At 35.7% G+C, this 19895-nt stretch overlaps 1 protein-coding gene and 1 pseudogene across 2 annotated transcripts in view; both read left to right on the top strand.

Annotated features, from left to right (window-relative positions):
- CD96 (CD96 molecule) overlaps positions 1–19895 on the top strand; it is a 90381-nt gene that overhangs the window by 58482 nt on the left and 12004 nt on the right. For both annotated transcript variants that reach the window (XM_019715190.3, XM_074332170.2), the window contains 2 exons: positions 10010–10078; positions 10596–10667. In XM_019715190.3, coding sequence (XP_019570749.3) covers positions 10010–10078; positions 10596–10667 — 141 coding nt within the window. The remainder of the gene's footprint in view (positions 1–10009; positions 10079–10595; positions 10668–19895) is intronic.
- On the top strand, positions 16656–17745 carry LOC109436552 (cytosolic 5'-nucleotidase 3A-like; annotated as a pseudogene).

The raw sequence follows: 19895 nt of genomic DNA, 5'->3' as shown, positions 1-19895 counted from the left end.
GGCAGTAAACTCTTTGACATTGCTCTTAGTAATATATTTTTGAATATATCTCCTTGGACAAGGGAAACAAAAATTAAATAAATAAACAAATGGGACTACTTAAAACTAAAAAGTTTTGCACAGCAAAGGAAACCATCAACAAACGAAAAAACAACCTGCCAAATAGGAGACGATACTTGCCAATGATACATCTGATAATGGGTAAATATCCAAAATTTATAAAGAATTTATATAATTTAACATCAAAAAACCCCCAAACAATCCCATTTAAAGATGGGCAGAGAACTTGAATAGACATTTCTCCAAAGAGGACATATACATGGCCAATAAATAAGAAAAGGTGCTCAACATTGCTTATCATCAGAGAAATGCAAATTAAAACCACAGTGAGATATCACCTCACACCTATCAGCATGGCTATCATAAAAAAAAAAAAAATCAACAAACAAGTGTTGGCAAGGATGTGGAGAAAAGGGAGCCCTCGTGCACTGTTGGTAGGATTGCAAATTGGTGCAACCACTATGGAAAACAATATGGTGGGTCCTCAAAAAATTAAAAATAGAACTACCTTATGACCCAGCAATTCCACTTCTGGGTGTTTATCCAAAGAAATCCAAAACACTAGTTTGAAAAGATAATATGTACTCCTGTGTTCACTGCAGCACTATTTACAATAGCCAAGATATGGAAGCCACCTAAGTGCCCATCAATAGATGATTGGATAATGAACAATGAGGTACATTTATATAATAGAGTATTATTCTGCCATCAAAAAGAATGAAATCTTACTGTTTGCAACAACATGGATGGACCTAGAAGGTATTATGCTAAGTGAAATAAGTCAGACAGAGAAAGACAAATATCATATGCTCTCACTTATATGTGAAATCTAAAGAACAGAATAAATGAAAACAAAACAGAAACAGACTCATAGATTCAGAGAACAAACTGACGGTTGCCAAATGGGAGCAGGCTTGGGGGACTGCGTGAAAAAATGAAGAGATTAAGAAGTACAGATTGGTAATTACAAAATAATAACAGAGATGTGAAGTACAGTGTAGGGGATATAGTTAATAACATTGTAATACTATGTATGATTCTGGGGGATACTAGACTTAGCGGGGAATCACTTCATAAATTACATAAATGTCTAACCATTATGCTGCACACCTGAAACTAATATAATGTTGAATGACAACTGTACTTGAAAAAAAAAAATTAAAATAAAAAAAGAAACAAAACAAAGGTGAGGATGCTTGAAGGAAATTGGGAAGACAAGAGGAAGAAGTAAAGGTGTGCTATTGACCATGATTGAGCTCTTCCATGGATAAGCCCTGGTTCTGATGATGCAATAAGGCTCTATAAGGCTATCAGAGTGGAATGGATGTAGTCTTTGGTGTCAGACATGCTGGAGTTCAGTTCCTGTCTTCACCACGTACTGGCTCTGTAACCTGGGGCAAGCCAGCTTATCTTTCTAATACTGTTCCTTATCTTTTAAAAAAAGGAGTAATATTATCTAGTTTATATACCGTGTTTCCCCGAAAATAAAACCTAGCTGGACCATCAACTATAATGTGTCTTTTGGAGCAAAAATTAATATAAGATCCAGTCTTATTTTAATATAATATAAAACCAGGTCTTATATAATATAATGTAATATAAGACAGGGTATAATATAATATAATATAATATAATATAATATAATATAATACCCGGTCATATAATATAATATAATATAATATAATATAATATAATATAATATAATATAATACTGGGTCTTATATTAATTTTTCTCCAAAAGACGCATTAGAGCTGATGGTCTGGCTAGGTCTTATTTTCGGAGAAATACGGTAGTTATCATGAGGATCAAATGTGAAAATGCATAAAGAACAACTATAAAGCAAAGACCCACATGGTGCTCTGAGAAGGCATATGCTGATCAAAAGAAGAGTCTGGTAAACAGAATGTATTTCAAAATAAATCAAGACCTTTATTTGTGTTTTTTAATTCCTTGAAGGAGGAAACAATGACTAAATCAGTATTTCCTTTTTTTAATTACCATTTTATTCTTTATCCTCCAGCTGCTCACCTGTTTCTTCTGTTTGGTACATAGTACGTCCATATTAAATGATCCTTAAATTTTAAATCATTTCAAATATATTTCAATATTTCCTCAAAATAACCCACCAGGGAAAGGCATTTTACTGCCTTTCCCTTCTCCAGCAGTGAAAGGAACAGTCACTGGGAAAATGGAAGGAGACTGGGTTAAGAGATTCTGTTCTGCTTCATAATGTCAGGAGGAGAATTACAATTAGTTCTTATAGATGTTTCTATCTTCTCCACTCAACTCAGAACTGACTAGAGCTGTCTTCTGACTTAACTGAATTTCTAGTGATAATATAAAGGTGTAATTTTTCATTTTAGTTGAGAAATGTTTTAAAGAATTGAAATAGAAATGGGTTAGGGAGGTTTTAAGCCTTCTCATCTAACCTCATGGTAGTTTTTGAATTAATATAAATGACATTTTGGACAAAGTAATGTTTTTCCTAAGCTCCTTATTTCCTGGAAACAATTCATTGTAATGTATCTCTGGACACTCTCGAGATTTAACAAGAACAAACATTTAAACTGAAGAAGAAATAAACAAAGCAAACAACGCTCTATCACTGAGTTTGGCACATAACTTGCATACATAGTATGTCATACTACCGAACCAACTATTGAACATTGAAGAGGCTTTGCTATGTTATGAAGAATAAACTTAACCTTGAAACAGAAAAAGCAAAGAACAAGCTGTCTTATTCACATAATGAAATATGTGATTGATATGATTTTTTAACCTATTTCAGTATTTATTGCTGATCTCTTTATTATCATTACATTCCTGAGGTTTTTATTTTGATTGGAGTATTTAATTAGTTTTCAACAAAAGTATATTTTTAGTTCTTGTTCATATGAGAATGTTATTGTGTTCCCTTTACGTATAAATGACTTTTTCCTTTGTATAAAATGGTTAACATTTTTAATTTATGTAAATTGGTAAGTCATCACTGTTTTCTTCTATTATGTCTTCAGATTTTGCTTCTGAAATTCTTCAGTTGCACTTTTTAATCATATCTTTGTTCTCCAGCTTTCATTATTATCTCTTTTCATTTTAATCAATATGAGTCTTTTAAAGACTTGGCTAGAAGAAACACAAATACAATTCTTTTGAAACGCTCTACTTACTGTAAAAGACAGATATGTCCTCTTATACTTACAGAAAGTCCAAGTCGGGTTCTAGGAAAGGATTTCTTTTAAAAACAAAACAAAAACTACTCTGAGGAATAAGTAATTTTGCTGCCACCAGCGTGCTGCAGTTAGATCACAATACTGCTGCTACCGAGGCTGTAGCATGCACTGAGACAGGCAACTCCCACAGTCTCACGTGCAAGTCAGTTCAACACAAAAAACAAACACTCCTTGAGGGCTTGTAAAGTCCCAGCCTGGAAAAGAGAGGTACCACACATTGCTATTACTAAACCACGAATTGCTATTACTAAACCACTCATGTGAGCACCACACATTGCTATTACTAAACCACAAATTGCTATTACTAAACCATACATGTGAGTACCACACATCACTATTACTAAGCCAGGCATGTGAGTACCACACATTGCTATTACTAAGCCAGGCATGTGAGTACCACTCATTGCTATTACTAAGCCATACATGTGAGTACCACACATTGCTATTACTAAGCCATACATGTGAGCACCACACATTGCTATTACTAAGCCATACATGTGAGCACCACACATTGCTATTACTAAGCCATACATGTGAGTACCACACATTGCTATTACTAAGCCAGGCATGTGAGTACTATACATTGTTATTACTAAACCATCCACAGGGCCTGTGGCTTGCCCTGTCCTCTGCCTGCAAGCTCTCACTGGCCCCCCTCTCCCCCACCACCACCACCTATCCTTTTCCAGTTCTCCTGCTACATTCCTCTGGGGAGCTTTCCTGGGACTCTTGCATCCCAGTTTCACTCCTAAGAGTCAAATTCACATGGTAACTCCTGCTGGAATTCAGTGTCTCATTTGCACTCAAAATCAATCTTTCCAAAATTTAATTCATCTTCGTTCCTCTGGCCACATCCAAAATTGCCTTCTCCTATGTTTATTTTCTCAGTTAATAGTACCGTGATCTAAAAAGTTGCCCAAGCCAGAAAACTGGGAATTGTTTTGGCTTTCTCTCTCTTCCTTACTTCCCTTATCCAATCATTCACCAAGCCCTGCTGAGTCCACATTTTAGATCTGTCATGTGTTCTCATATTTGGATTGGTCTATGTGATCCTCTGCTTGATGTCCATATCGTCCATGAACTTAAACTCCAGGAGGGTTGATCATTGTACCCCCAGTGCCAAGCACAATGCTTAGACGATAGAAGCTCCCAAATGCTGTGTGAATAAATGAAAGAATGTATGCAGGGAGTAGCATGAGAGAACAATATGAAGACTGTTAGAGGTCAGCTCATGGGGCATCAACCTTGAACCGTGGTGTAAAGCCAAGAGCAGTGGGTGGGATTTAATTTATCTAGTTCCCTAGATAGTTCTCTCAATGGCTTCATCTCTGACTTCTACATGATGAAAAGGGTCCCATAGTAAAGGGATCTTCAATAACCTGTGCAACCTGATACACACCCTCAGGTCAAGATCCAAACAAAATGCAGCTGGAGACCAATGAGTCTGAAATGACCTTCGGCTCTCTCAAGATACTAACAGGGTGTCATCGATGCTTTTGTTCCCAGAACCTTATTGGCACGTACCAGCCCTCAGCAAACTCCACAGGCCTGCCTGTGAGAGGAAGCATAGAGCAGTCAGGCAAGAGACACAGTAACACAAAGATCAAGGCAGCATGCATGTGTCACTGCTCTCACATGGTCTACAGACAACGCATCTTAGATGGAAATGAATTCTCCTTCCTTTGCAGTAAACCCGCAGTAAGCAAGGATTCTTGTCACATTATTTTCTGACCTCCAGAAAAGAACTTTTAGTCAGTCATTGTAATACAAATGAAATTCCCAGCTTGTTATCATACTGCATCAGGGTTCCAGTTACACTGCCAGAACTAAATCCCATGGAGCCGATCAGTGCCACCCAGTGTGGGCGATCAGACTGGGTAGGGAAAATGTTGTTTTTAAGTAAAAGGTATTTTGAAAGGTGGCTGGCAATTGCTGAGCAGACTGAGATTTCCAGGTAATAGTAGTGTAGCTTACAGATAAATTCAAAGCTCTCTGATGATTACTTCCTAGTTATTGTTCTTCATCATTGTTATCACCATTGTTATCGTATCACCACTGTTAAAATAATTCCTTTCTGTTTTCACTTACTAAGTCAGTCAATGAATTCTGTGGAGGTCAGTTCTCAGAGCAAGAGAGAGGAAGGAAGAGAGGGAGGAAGAATGAACGAACGAACGAATGAATGAATGAATGAATGAATGAATGAATAATGCTAGTTCATGGGAGGGGAGATAAGAGGCTGCAGACTGACAGTGAAAACCTCATAGGAGGAAAAGGGTCCCAAATAAAGGGATCATTTTTTTCGTCCTGACAGTGATTTAAGAAAGTGGATAGTCTTTCTTCTTTTTCTCCTCCCCTCTCTCCTTCCTCTTTCACCTTTTCTTCCTCTATTAATTAGGAGGAGCACATCATATCTCTCAGTATCTCACAGTATCCAATGATTACTTATGCCTAGTCATTTATTTTCTTTTATGCATTTTTCTTTTACCTTGCCTTATTCCAAAAAGAATACGAGGTAACTTTAAAAATACATAACATTGCAAAATTTTAAAAATAGGTAACTGAAGAAATTGTTGCAGAAGGGACAAAGATAAAGCCACTTCAATGAAAAACTAAATGAAATTCACATTCATTCTGTGATCCATAGGTTCATAAAATTATAACCAACCAGTTGCCAAAGAGAAGCATAGCTGCTCTTGAGACAGAGACTGCCTGGGCCCTCCTCTTAGATGAGCGATGGGAAGCAGTGAGTTAGAAGTTTCAGTCACTGCACAAGAATCTGAACTACTCGTGGCTCAGTGAAGTGAAAGACAAGAAGATGTAGGTGACTTGACTACTAGAAATTATTTCCCCATCATAAAGCTAATGCCCCAGAAAGTTGCCATTTTCTTCACCCCTGACAATTAGCCCTTTCTGGTGCAGCCTTTGGAATGTGGTTCTTGACTTGGGTCAGCCTGGAGAGACTGGTTGCCTAGAAAAGACCAAGGGAAATGGGGCAATTGTGAAACTCATCAGGAGATTCAAGTCTCCTGTTGCTAGGATATGCTTATGTTTTCAACACCTGAATTAAACTGCAGATGCCCTATTTTATACCTGCCAAGAGTAGTTTTTAATACTTACCTCATGCCAGGCACTCTTCTAAGTAATCGATAGGTATGACACTAAATCTCTGTGACCACCCCACTAGAAAAGTACTATTTTACTCACTCACTAGAAAAGTGAAGAATTTGAGGAAGAGAGAAAAGTCAGTAGACTCTCCCAAGATCATATATCCAATTCAGAATTAAGCCAGGATTCAACCCAGGGAGTCTGGCTCTGGAATTCAAGTTTTTAATAGCTAATCTACAATGCTTTTGCAAATCTTCAAGTGCTTTGCAAATCTGTATCTTAGACTCTGTATACAGATTGATGGGTGTAATGCAATGGCATCTTAGCAGTCAGGAGCTATATGGAAATATGCCTTCTTGGCAGCATTTGATACCACTGGCCCACAGTGCTCACCAACAAATATTTGCTGAATGGGGTGGACTTGCCTTTCTTCTGGAAACCCGCAGTCACCTTGGCTCCTCTGATACCATATGCTTTCTCTGGCTCCTCCTTTTCAATCTTCTTTTCTCCTGCCAGTCAGTCCCTTATGAAAGCATTCTTTATTGTTGCTTCCTAGGCTTACTTCTCTTCTCCCCACAAGTTGGTACTTTCAGCTACTCCAATTATCGTCTACATGCAGATGTCTCACAAATATATGCTATTTGCATCCCAGTTTCACTCCTAAGGGTTAAATTCACATGGTCAACTCCTGCTGGAATTCAGTGTCTCATTTGCACTCAAAATCAATCTTTCCAAAATTTAATTCATCTTTGTTCCTCTGGCCACATCCAAAATTGCCTTCTCCTATGTTTATTTTCTCAGTTAATAATACCATGATCTAAAAAGTTGCCCAAGCCAAAAAACTGGGAATTGTTTTTGCTTTCTCTCTCTTCCTTACTTCTCATATCCAGTCATTCACCAAGCCCTGTTGAGTCCACATTTTAAATCTGTGCACATCTCTTCATCCCCACAGCCATAGTCCAGGCCACCACTGACTTACCCTGGGTTAAAGCATCTCATAAGGACCAGTTGAATATAATTTCCTCCACTGGGTCTTTGGAATATAGCTCCTTCTCATTTCTTTATCCTCATCCCTTTATTTTGCACACAATGCCACCAACATTTTGAACTGACTTCAGTTTTCTCCCACCTTTTCTGTTCACACTGCTCGAGGCAGTCTTCTCCTTGATTCTCTTCTTTCTTTACTCAACTCCCAACTTGTCTTACTAATTCCTGTCATTTTTCAGGACTAGTTGATATGTCACTACTTCCTAAAAGTCATCCTTGAGCTCCCTTGGTTAGGTTTCTCGCCTCTGGAATCCCACAGTACACTGTATATTATGTTCTACCATAGATGACACTTACTACTTTGAACGGCAATTCTGTATTTACTGTTTGCAAGGGGAGGCAAACAAACTGCAGTAACAACAAATTCCAAAATTTTATTTTATTCATTTGTACTTGATGTAGTATAAGTCCATTTTTCCTTAAGGAAAGAGCCCATGACAGGCCAAGCCAGTGACTGGATGCTCTGTTCCATAGTCATTCAAGAACCCAGGCTGCCAGCAGCTCTGTCACCTTTAAATTGTGTTTTCTAAGTCTCCCTGCATCATAATATCTGGATAGTACATGAGGAAAGAATATGGAAGTTCATACATGGGAGATTTTATAGGCCAGGTCTTGGAATGACAACCATCACTCCCATTCACATGCCACGGGAGTCAGTTCAAAATGTTGAAGGCACTGTGTGCAAAGTAAAGGGATGAGGATAAAGAAGTAAGAAGGAGCTATAGCCCAACGACCCCATGGAGGAAATGACATTCAAGTGGTCCTTATAAGATGCTTTAACCCAGGGTAAGTCAGTGGTGGCCTGGACTATATACAGTGCAGGCTGTGGGGATGAAGAGATGTGCACAGATTTAATGTGTAGACTCGGTACATGACCACACCTAACCACACAGGAAACTAGAAAAAGTACTTCACTTTATCTGTGCCAGAAAGAAGAGGAAGGGCTTTGGTGATCAGCTGGCAGTCTGCCACACTGACCTTTATTCTCACTAAATTGTATAATCCATGAGGGCACAGGCAAAATATCTCTTTCTCTTCACTTCCTTCCTACTCTGGTATACACTGGGCATTCAATAAGTGTTTGCTGGATAAATGGAGCTATTCATATCCAGTCTTTAAAACATTTTCTTTCCCCATCCTGGTGCTGGCTTCCTATTTTACTTCCTCACAGCATCATGTGAGGCAGGTTCTAATACATCTCTCCGTGTCTGACTGTATTCATAGAGCTGGGGTGTAGTATATATTTGGTGTTCATTCGTAGGCTGTGTTGCAAACAATTGTTATTGATCATCTCTATATGTGATCAATCTATATGTACTTACAGAGTCATAAACCACAACACCAATTTATTTATTTATCCTACACATATATTTTTTCAGAAATTTGATTACCCATGTTTTTTATTGAAGGCATGCCCTTTCCCAGAATCAAGGTACCTGGGAAGCTGGGATGCCGTTCACTACTATTTAAAGCTTGAGTGTGAATGAGCATACTGGCTGTTGTAATATAAAGATATTGTTGAGAATATTGTACATATTATGCAGTATTCTTTTAGAAAGACTGGGGAGAAATTTCTTTTTTATCACAATAAAAGGAATAGCTGTGTTTCTCTTGAAAATTGACTCTTTTTTTTTATCTTATGATGTTCATCAATTGCAAAACATATACTCTTAATTTCTTAGCATTATTACTAGAAACTTCTGATCAAAATGCATCCCATATATACTAAAAGTACATGACATCAAGAAATGCATTTCTTGTACTATCCCGACTCAGGTTTCAATGGGACTCAACATACTTTTTCTAACTGTATGTTTTGCCCATAGTTTCCTTTCTATCTACTTCTTTTATCTTCTTACATTGCATATTTATATAAGCTACCTTAAATATGTTTTAGAACAAAGAAGAAATACACATCAATAAAATATATTAAAAATCCGTCTGCCCAAGAGACATTAGCATGTTTTCAGTGGAGTGTGGTTTGGTATTTTTCTTCTTCAATCTACCTTGCTTCATCCCCAGAGATATTTTTAAATGAATATGAAATAGTTTTTCATTGTGGAAGAAAGAGACAAAGGAGGAAAATGAAAAATTATGCATTATAAAGATGGAGATGACTCTAAAAGCTAGGGATTGACCTAAATACAAAACCATATTTATTATGTGAAAATATTATATACAGTTGTGAAAACTCACTATAAGGTAAGTTCCATGAGGGTGAGGACCTTGTCTTTATTGTTCTTTGTATGTAGAATAGAGTTGGGCACACAGTAGACACTGAAACAATATATATTGAAAATGTGAATGTAGCACACTTTGCATTAGGAGAACTGGGTTAACAGCAAATCAATGATGTTAAATATTGGATATGGAACCACACGCATATACCTTTTGGACTCAGTTTCATAATTTATAAAAAATGAAGCCATTAGATTATGTATTCACTAAGATTCTTTCCAACTCTAAAATCCCATGCTCTGCATGCCACCCTTTTAATTGTGGTGGCAGAGTTAAACATGTGAAAGTTAGCACCTATAACAATTTGCAAATTTTGTTTTCAAAATAGGATATCCAGCTACATCTTCAGTAACCCTTGTAAATACGAGTACATCGACTCCAAACACCGCCGCTCAAAGTGAGTATAGCAGAGCTTTCCATGTATTATTCAAAAGAGCAAACACACTCCAAAGTTTTACAATAGCCACAATAATGTTGAGGTTTGGGCAAATGGCTATATTTTTTCATTTGATGTTGAAATTTTGCTTTTGAGTTACTCTGTTGTAACTTGTAATCTGGTTACTATATATTGATATGACAATCACTATAATCTTAAAAATAAGGGTTGGTGATTTGTTATTATACTGTACCTTTTATTTGACATGGAATACTAAGGTAATATTTAAGTAATCATGACAATACTCTCAGCGACCTGAGTTGGTGACAAGAACAGAAAACAGAAACAAATCAGTGACAAGTTGGCATTAAACATAAACTACATGCCAGCTTAATATGCCAGCTAGTGTTCCTGCCTAGGGAAGCACATTTTCAAATTCAGATTTCCCCGAAGTCCCATAGATTAAAAATTCAGCACATCAAAGCTAACTTAAATTACAGCTTTATAAAGGTTGGATTCTGGAAATTTTGTCTTACAGCCAGCAATTCTAATGTGACTACCCAAGGCTTCAACTACTCCTGGACCTCCAGTGGGAAAGACACCAAAAACTGTAAGAATAATTGTGAATCCCTTAGAGTTCTGTGGGCATCATTCATTCATTCAACCCATATGTTGAATAATTCCTATGTGTTTTGTTCATAATAATATTAACAAATATTTACAAAGCATCTACCATGTTTAAAGCATTGATGTTGGAGCTGAGCATATATCTGGGAATAAACAGATCTAAGTTCCAAATTCTGGTGGAAGAGAGACAGACAAATGGTGATAAGTGAGATGGAAAAAATAAAGCAGTGAAGGAAGACAGTGAGAATCAGTGGTAAGAATGGGTTGCCATTTTAAATACAGTGGTCTTAAACGTCGTTACTGAGGAAGGTGACATCTTAGTAAAGATATAACTAAGGGAGGTGAAAGAGCAAGCTCTGAGTGTATCTGGGGAAAGAGCAACCTAGCAGAATAGTCATATCCCTAATAAAATGAAAGCAGGAGCCCAATATGGGACACAGAAATGGTTTATTACTTTTAATCTGGCCAACTAGCAGCAGCAGCGTCTGCTGATGCTGCCTTAGCAGGTACTGACGGGCTGAAGAGGAAATATATTATCTCTTAGTGGTTTTAAGACAAAGGTCAATGTTGTAGTGACATAGCAAGGGATGTGGCTGAAGCAAAGGGAAGTGAAAACCCTGGATGCCCCAGGGGCAATACTCGGAATTTAACTACTAGGCCCTTTGCCATGATAAGTTAAATGCATATGTTTTCTTTCGGAAAGCATTTAAGTTGTACATTTAAAACCTCTCCAAATCTTTTGTACCCACTGGCTTAGTCATCTCACTGCTGGAAACTTGTCCTCAGGAAATAAATCAAAGAGAGGCAAGGAACATGTATAATATTGCTCTATGTAGCATTATTTATTTCATCTTTTTTATGGACATCACGTTCTCAGATTTGGGTTAATCATGATCTTTAATACATGACACAGTTTCATTCTCAGTCAGTGCATGACCCACTATAATTTAATGTAACATTTCTTTTAATAAAGTTGACCCTTGATCAACACGGGTTTGAACTGTGTGGATCTACTTATATGTGGATTTTTTTTCAATAAATACATAAAGAACTATAAATGTATTTATCTTCCTTATGATTTTCTTAATAACATTTTCTTTTCTCTAGCTTACTTGATTACAAAAATGTAGTATACAATACATATAGCATACAACATATGTGTTAATTAACTATGTTATCAATAAGGCTTCTGGTCAACAATAGGCTATTAGAAGTTGTTTTTGAGGAGTCAAATGTTATATGTGGATTTTCAACTGCATGGGGGTTCAGTGCCCTAAACCCCGTGTTGTTCAATTGTCAACTCCAGTAGACACCTGTGTACTCAGTGTCCAAATACAAGACTGAAAAGGCAGTATCAGAAGAGAGAATACACAGAGATCCATAAATAAGTGAGACTTAGATGTCAAAGAAGGTATGGCTGATTACTGTGAAAAGAAGAAACTGTTCAGCAAATAGACCTAGAAGCATTGATTATTTATAAGAAAAATAAACAAGAAAAAGTACCCCTACCATGCACATTACACAAAAATTAATTCCATATATTTAAGTTCTTTGTGTCAAAAGCAAAACATTAAAATATGTAATAAAATAGAAAGTATCCTTACTGGTGTTAATGCTGAACTTGCTGAGCTTCTATTATTATAATCACTGATTTCGCCTCATATCCTTTTTTTTTATTAGTTTCAGGTGTACAAAACAATGTAATAGTTAGACACAAACACTGCCTCAATGCCTCTTGCCCCAATTCTATATGTTATGGCAAATTGTTTTGTTTGTTTTTTCTAATAAGCAAGAAATATTGCCATAACATTATTTTTAATTGTACTTCCATATATATAGATGATATATTACAGAATTGTACACCTGAAATCTATGTCACTTTACTAACAATTGTCACCCCAATAAACTTTAATTAAAAATAAACAAACAAATAAATAAATAAATAAATTATGTAATAAAATAAATATGGATTTCTTCCTGGCTTTGGGATAGGGAGGGCTCAAAGAAGAGACATAAAGCACAAACCTTAAAAAAGATTGAGAAAAGATAGACTAAAATAAAATTAAGAAAAATATTTTTAATCGAAAAGCACCTTAAAGAAAGTAAAAGAGGAAGGCTATAATCTGGGAGAAGACATTTGCCATACGGGTAGTTGGAAAAGGATCGGGAATATGTAACTGACAAAGGATCAAACTTTATATCAAGAGTATAGAAAGAATGCTTACAAATCAATAAAATAAAGACAAAAGGCCATAAAAAATGAGCAAACAGGCATATCACAAATCATGAAACAAGTGGCTAGAAAACATCTAAAGAGATGCTCAGCCTCTCTAGTAATCAGGAAATGCAAATGAAGACTAAAATCATATAACTATTTTACCCCTAATCAATTGGCAAAAATTATGAAGTCTGGAATTGCCAAATGTTATATAGAATGTAGCGCAATTTAAGTTTTTATATGTTGCTAGTGAGAGTATACATTGGTACCATCACTTTCCATCACTTTGGCATTAGTTTTAAAGCTACACATTTTCATATCCTGCAATCCAACAGTTCTACTCCTAGATATATACCCAGCTTATGCACACAAAAATACTAGTATGTGTGTCCAGGAGATATGTACACAAATGTCAGAGGGAAAACACTATTCATAATAACAAAAATTATAAATAATCTAAATGGCCATAAGCAGGAGAATCAATAAATAAATTATAGCATTGTCATATGATAAAATATTATAAAACAATGAAAAACGAGCCACATATAACACCATTAAGGAATCTTAAAAACATTGTGTTCAGTCAAAAAAGTAAATTACAGGTGACAATACGTGGAATGACATTTTTTAATAAAAAGTTAAAAGCAAATATAACCAAACACCATATTGTTTAGGCATAATATATGATAAAAATTTAAAAGCTATCTAAGTAAGTGTATAATAGACACAACATTCAGACCAGCATTTGCTTTTGAATGGGCATATCAGAGATGGGACAGGGTTAGACATTTATAATGTTATTAATATTTATAATAACAAAAAAAATCTGTGTGTATGAGTGAGGCTGAGGAGGTGTTTAGGAAGACTATGTCCAATAGTAAGAAATTGTGAAATAAGATGAGATACTAACTCAATGAAATATTATTAAGCCCTTAAAACAATAGCCATAATGTACTAAGCTAGCCAGTATGTCTCATTATATAGACAAGGCTGTGAGCTAGAAAATTTTTACCAATCAGCTATAAATCGAGAATAAAAGTATTAGTTAGACTGAGGATGAAAGTCCATACTTAACAGATTAACATTTATCCTATATGGTGTTAACATAAAATTGAGTTGTTTGCAATAAACTGTGCTGAAACTCTACCTACACTAATTTGTCATCCTTTATTAGTGATACTATATGCAAGTAAGTTCCATGACATTTTTTTGTTTGTTTGTTTGCTTACTTGTGTCCCCAGTGCCTAAGATAATGCTTGGCATATAATTAGCGTTAACAAATATTGTTTAACAGATAAATGAAATAATACTTGTTGGTTGTACAGAGAAAATTATGTAGCACTGGGGATAAAAGTTTATTGGACAACATTGTAGGAAAAAACTGAACTCCAACTTTAAATATATATATATATATATATATATATATATATATATATATATATTCCTATATTTTAATTCTCAGCATAACACTTGTGTGATGTTTTTCTTTATTTTATTTATTTGATTGTCAATTGAAATTATACTAGAATGTAAGATACACAAGAAAAGGGATTTAACCCTTCTTCTGTCTTGTTCACTATAATATTCTAATGTCTGTAGCAATGGCAGGCATACAGTAGGTGCTCAGCAAATATTTATTGCATAATTGAAAGGATATGTATACATATGGGCAAGGACAAGATAGAAAACACGCACACAATGAAAAGAAATGATCTGCTTAATTAGAATTTTTGAACTTTCTATTTGTTTGCTTTATTTAAATTGTTGTTAAAATACTATGTGTGTGCCAAGAATAAAAAAGAAATTTTTTTTCATCCCATGTATTACATCAATATGAAGCATACAGGCCATCTAAGGTAGCTTTTGTCTCAGAAACTAAAAGGGTCTTGTTGAAAGTGCTTTATAATTTGCACAAGCATATTCTTGGTCTTTTTAATAGATTCCATAATGAAATGAACTACTGTAATCCTTCACATTTTCTGTCTTTCCCCAGATGAAAACTTCATTTATCCTCATACATCTTTTTATCATTCTTACCATAAAAATAGCCTTAGAAATTGTGAAATCTAGAAAAGGACTTCAAAACCTAACTAATAATTTGTTTCCTGGCAGTGAAAAGCCACATTCTTACTTACGCAAAAATAAGATCTTGTTAACTAATTGCCATTTTTTTAATCTGTAAACTTAAAGAAAAATTCCCTGCAGTAAGTTGTTATATTTGTAATCATTGACAAAAACACATTAGGCTCCAACAAGTGAATATTGATTGCTCACTCCCAAATTGTTTTTGAAACATGTTTCTACTAGTTGAATTGGACTGTAATGCGACATCCAGTATTAGATGATGCATTTGGCAAGACTTGTGACAGGCGTTGGTAATAGGATTTTTTTCCTTCCAGTATATTTAATTTATGAAATGTTCAGAGGCAGGAAAAGAATGATAATAGATAGATTTCTGGTGAAATAAGCCCACTAGCAGTGTTTCTAGCGCCCTTGCTATTTGTGACTAGGTTCTATGGGGTATTTGCTTATACATTATTTTGTGTAGCTCACATACATTGGGATGTCACTAGAAGGTGACATTCTGAGTGCATTGCATTTACACTAAATCTATAAGTGTATGTTTTAATATATTCTTTATTGTCATTTTGTTTATCAACTTAAAGAGATCTAGGTTGCATTCAAGAATATTGGAATCTAATCATAGTTCAGCTTTTAAGTTTCCTACAATCTAGAACAGAAATGTTTATTTTACTTTAACCACTTTGAAATGGGGATGCCAAAACTGACCACATAAATGCTCAAAATTTGTAAGGTTGGTAACATCCTGGGACATATTTTCATCCTGACACTCAGTTGATCAGGCCATGTAGCAGAAAATTGAAGCTTAATTACTTATTTCTTTCTAGTTTTCCCTGTCATTCATTTGATCCACTGGAGCCTAATGCTACATTTAAATTAGTCGGTCTAAGTTGGGCAAGTAGAAAAATAGTATGAATCTCCATGGGCCCCTATGCCTCCAACCTACCCCATTACCAAAATCAACAAACACATGCACACGTACACACACACACACACACACACACACACACACACACACACAGGCGTGGGCCTCACAGTACCTCTTTTTCACCTCACATGGGGTCTTTCTTCTGTTCTTTGACCATGCATTCCTTATCCTTCAAAATTTAAGTACTCTTCCTAAATCTTAAAGATGCATTGCTTATCCTGCCCCTGGCCCTGCCTAGTTCTTCTCAGGCTTTTGGTAGCTGTACCTAATAATTTCATAATATCTCTTTCTACTTTCCATAGGGAGAGGGTAACGAAGAGGCTAAAGTTGAAGGGTTGAGGGTCAATGGCAGGGACATAGCAATGAGAGAACCTACAGCTTCCATTTCAGTCTACCTGATAATCTTCAGCCCCTCTGTTCTCTGTCAACTGAGATACTGTTTCTCTAAAGTCACCACTCTTGTCCTCAAAAGCTAAAATCTTATATGTCTCGGATCACATCTCATTCCATCTTCCTCTTCTCTAAAATGTTGTTCTCCTCCCATTCTGTCACCTAGTTTCTGATTTGGTCAGTCTCAAATTAAAGATTTCCCTGATTTAAAATTCTACCTTTTGTGGAAATACCAATTTCTAGGAGCTTCTCCATAGCTAACACACAAGCCTCACACTTCAAAAGCTCATGAGTGTCATTTTCTTTTTATGGTTGGGAAGAGAGTAAGGGTCCCATCTACGGACGAAGTGATCATGGCAAGAGTGGACACTGTAACTAGTGCCAGCAGTATGTCCTGGTGGGAGGGGTGTTGCTGGCCCATTACATATTCACCATGAAGAAGAAGATGAGGCCAAGGTCATTGAGATCTCTGTAGCCAAGCCCTGTATCTCTAGATATTGCCTGCCACCGATGCAGCCATCATAGGACAAAATCACAGACAGAAGAACTCAGAATACCCCAAGGAAGATTAGAAAACCAAGAAAAAGTCTGGATGTGAAAAAGCGATGTCAGAATTCCAGAGAAGTTCAGTTTGCAACAAAAACCCTATAATGGTAACATAAATGATCTGTGGTTTCATCAAAAGAGGTGCTGCAGAACTTCAAATAATCACAAACTTTGATATGACATTAAGTAGATTTTTCCTACAAGGGAAAAAGATGCCCAACATGTCATAATATTATTAGCAACTGTAAACTTGTTACAGATGGATGTCTTAAAAAGTTATTGCAACTAAATGAAAAATACTATGTTATTGAAGTTGATCCTGTTTTTATCATAGAAGAGAAGTATCCTTTTAAGGTAGAATGGTAGGCTAAGTCACATAGTTTCCTTATTGAACAAGTTTACCAGAAGTTAAATGTAAAGAAATTGTGGAAGAAACCAAGGTTATGCTCAAGAGAAGATATAAAAATTTATTTGAGAAACTTTAGCAACACAGTATCCCTGTGTTCATATTTTCAGATGATAGTTGTGATGAACTAGAAGGGGGATTATCCATCAAGCTGATATTTATCATCCAAATGTCAAAGTCATGTTCATTCATGGATTTTGATGAAAATGAGTGATCAAAGGATTTAAAGGATGATTAACTCCTGTATTTAACAAACTTTATGGTACCTTGAAGAATGCAAAATATTTCAATCAATTAAAAGACAATAGCAACACAATTCTGCTGAAGACTCTCAAGAAGACTAAAAATGGTAGATGGAGTTGTCAATGTGGAACACATTCTAAAAATTGGATATCTAAATGATAGAGTGTAGGAGCTTTTAGAAAAATATTGTATTGGTGAAAGTTGAATCATTGGAGGTAGCCAACTCTGTCTTATTGAGGATTCTATAAATAAGCATTCTTCACGAAGACCTCTCTCCTGTGGGAGCAATTGATGCAAGAATTGTTCATCTCTTTGTCTTGCTGACTCTATAATACATTTTTGCTCTTGAAGTTTTTCCTTTGCATTACGTAAGGTTATTTTCAGACACGTTGAATCTGTCAACTGGAAGCTCCTTTCTCTTCACCTCTCTCAATACACTCTCCACTGTATTTTTAATACAAAGTTGCAGAAAACAAGTCTTAAAGCCAAAATTAGAAAAATAACTCCCTACTTTTCCAAAGTAGATTTTATAGTTTAATTGTATCATACATTATCGAAGTGTTTTTTTCACCCTTAAAATGTTCCCAACAGTCTCAACAGAACTTTTATGAAATGGTCAAATAATTTGCATGATTTTTGTAATTAGAATGGATCATGCTGATGGTACCACCATCTCTTGAAATTGTGTTATGCTTGGTTATTTCATTTGGAGAGAATCCGTATTGACCAGAAGAGACCGACATTCTGTATTTGGCAAACAAATAAAGCTGTTGGTGTCCAAATGAACTGATCATTACAAAATGTTCTCTGTTGACCTGCTGATAAACATCAAATGGAAAATCTTTTTTTTTTAAATACCCATTTTGTTCAAAGGGATAGCACTTGTTCAACCATTAATATCTTAGCATAAATTAATTTATCACATTCTTTCTTACAAACAGAATTTGAAGGATAAGATATAAAGTTATCAAGCCCTAAAAATAGGAAGTAAGTGAGATATGATATTGGGGAAAAAAACAAACCTGTAAGGTTATCCAGAACAAACTGCCTTCATAATTTTACCTAAATCTAGGCCTGGTCCCAATTATTTTTATATTTTAAAAGATTTTTTATTAGTTTCATGTGTACAAAACAATGTAATAGTTAGACATTTATCATTTATACCCCTCCCCTCACAAAGTGATAACCTCCCTACCCCAATCTGCTGCCCCTCTGACATTGCATATAGCCATTACAGTTCCAATGTCTCTATTCCTTATGCTATACTCCACTTCTTGTGACTATATATATATATATTAAATGAGAGTTGACATTCATTATTATTCAACTTCAGCTTCAGGTGTACAGCGCAGTAATCAGGCATCTACACTGTCCCTGAAGTGGCCTCCTTAATAAGACAAGTGTCCATTGGATACCCTACAAAATCTTTACAACATTATTGATTATATTTCCCAAATTGACTTTCGTATCCTCGTGACAATCTTGTGGTTACCGATGATGCTTTCTAATCTCCTCACCTTCCCCCTTATCCCCACTCCCCTCCCATCTAGTAACCGTCAGTTTTTCCTCTATGTCTCTGAGATTCTTTCAGATTAGTTCGTTAATTTATTCTATTCTTTGGATTCTACATATAAGTGAGAGCATATGGTATTTGTCTTTCTCTGTCTGACTTATTTCATTTAGCATAATGTTCTCTAGGTCCATCCATATCATTGCAAACGGTAAGATTCCGTTCTTCTTTATGGCTGCGTAATACTCCATTATATAAATGTACCACAGTTTCTTAATCCAGTTGTCTACCGATGAGCATTTCAGTTGTTTCCATGTCGTGGCTATTGTGTTTAGTGCTGCAATAAACATAACGGTGCATAGATTTTTTTTGAATTAGCATTTTGGAATTCTTGGATAGATACCCAAGAGTGGAATTGCTGGGTCATAAGGTAGTTCCATTTTCAATTTTTTGTGATACCTCCATACTGTTTTCCATAGCGGCCACACCAATCTGCAATCCCACCAACAGTGCACAAGGGTTCCCTTTTCTCCACATCCTTGCCAGCACTTGTTGTTTGTTGATTTATTGATGATAGCCATTCTGACCAGAGTGAGGTGGTATCTCATTGTGGTTTTTATTTGCATTTCTCTAATAATTAGTGAGGTTGAGCATTTTTTCGTATGTCTGTTTGCCATCTGTATATCCTCTTTAGAAAAATGTCTCTTTATGTCCTCTGCCCATTTTTTAATTGGGTTTTTGTTTTTGTTTTTGTTTTTTGGTGTTGAGTTGACTGAGATTTTTATAGATTTTGGATATGAACCACTTATCAGATATGTCATTGACAGGTATCTTCTCCCATTCAGTAGGATCCCTTTTCATTTTATTGATGGTATCCTAGCTGTGAAA

Source organism: Rhinolophus sinicus, chromosome 17 (assembly GCF_057876585.1).
Source record: "Rhinolophus sinicus isolate RSI-liver-muscle chromosome 17, RSI-T2T, whole genome shotgun sequence".
Lineage (NCBI taxonomy): Eukaryota > Metazoa > Chordata > Mammalia > Chiroptera > Rhinolophidae > Rhinolophus > Rhinolophus sinicus.
Note: the sequence above shows the minus strand (reverse complement) of the source record. Positions and strands in the feature narration are given on the sequence as shown.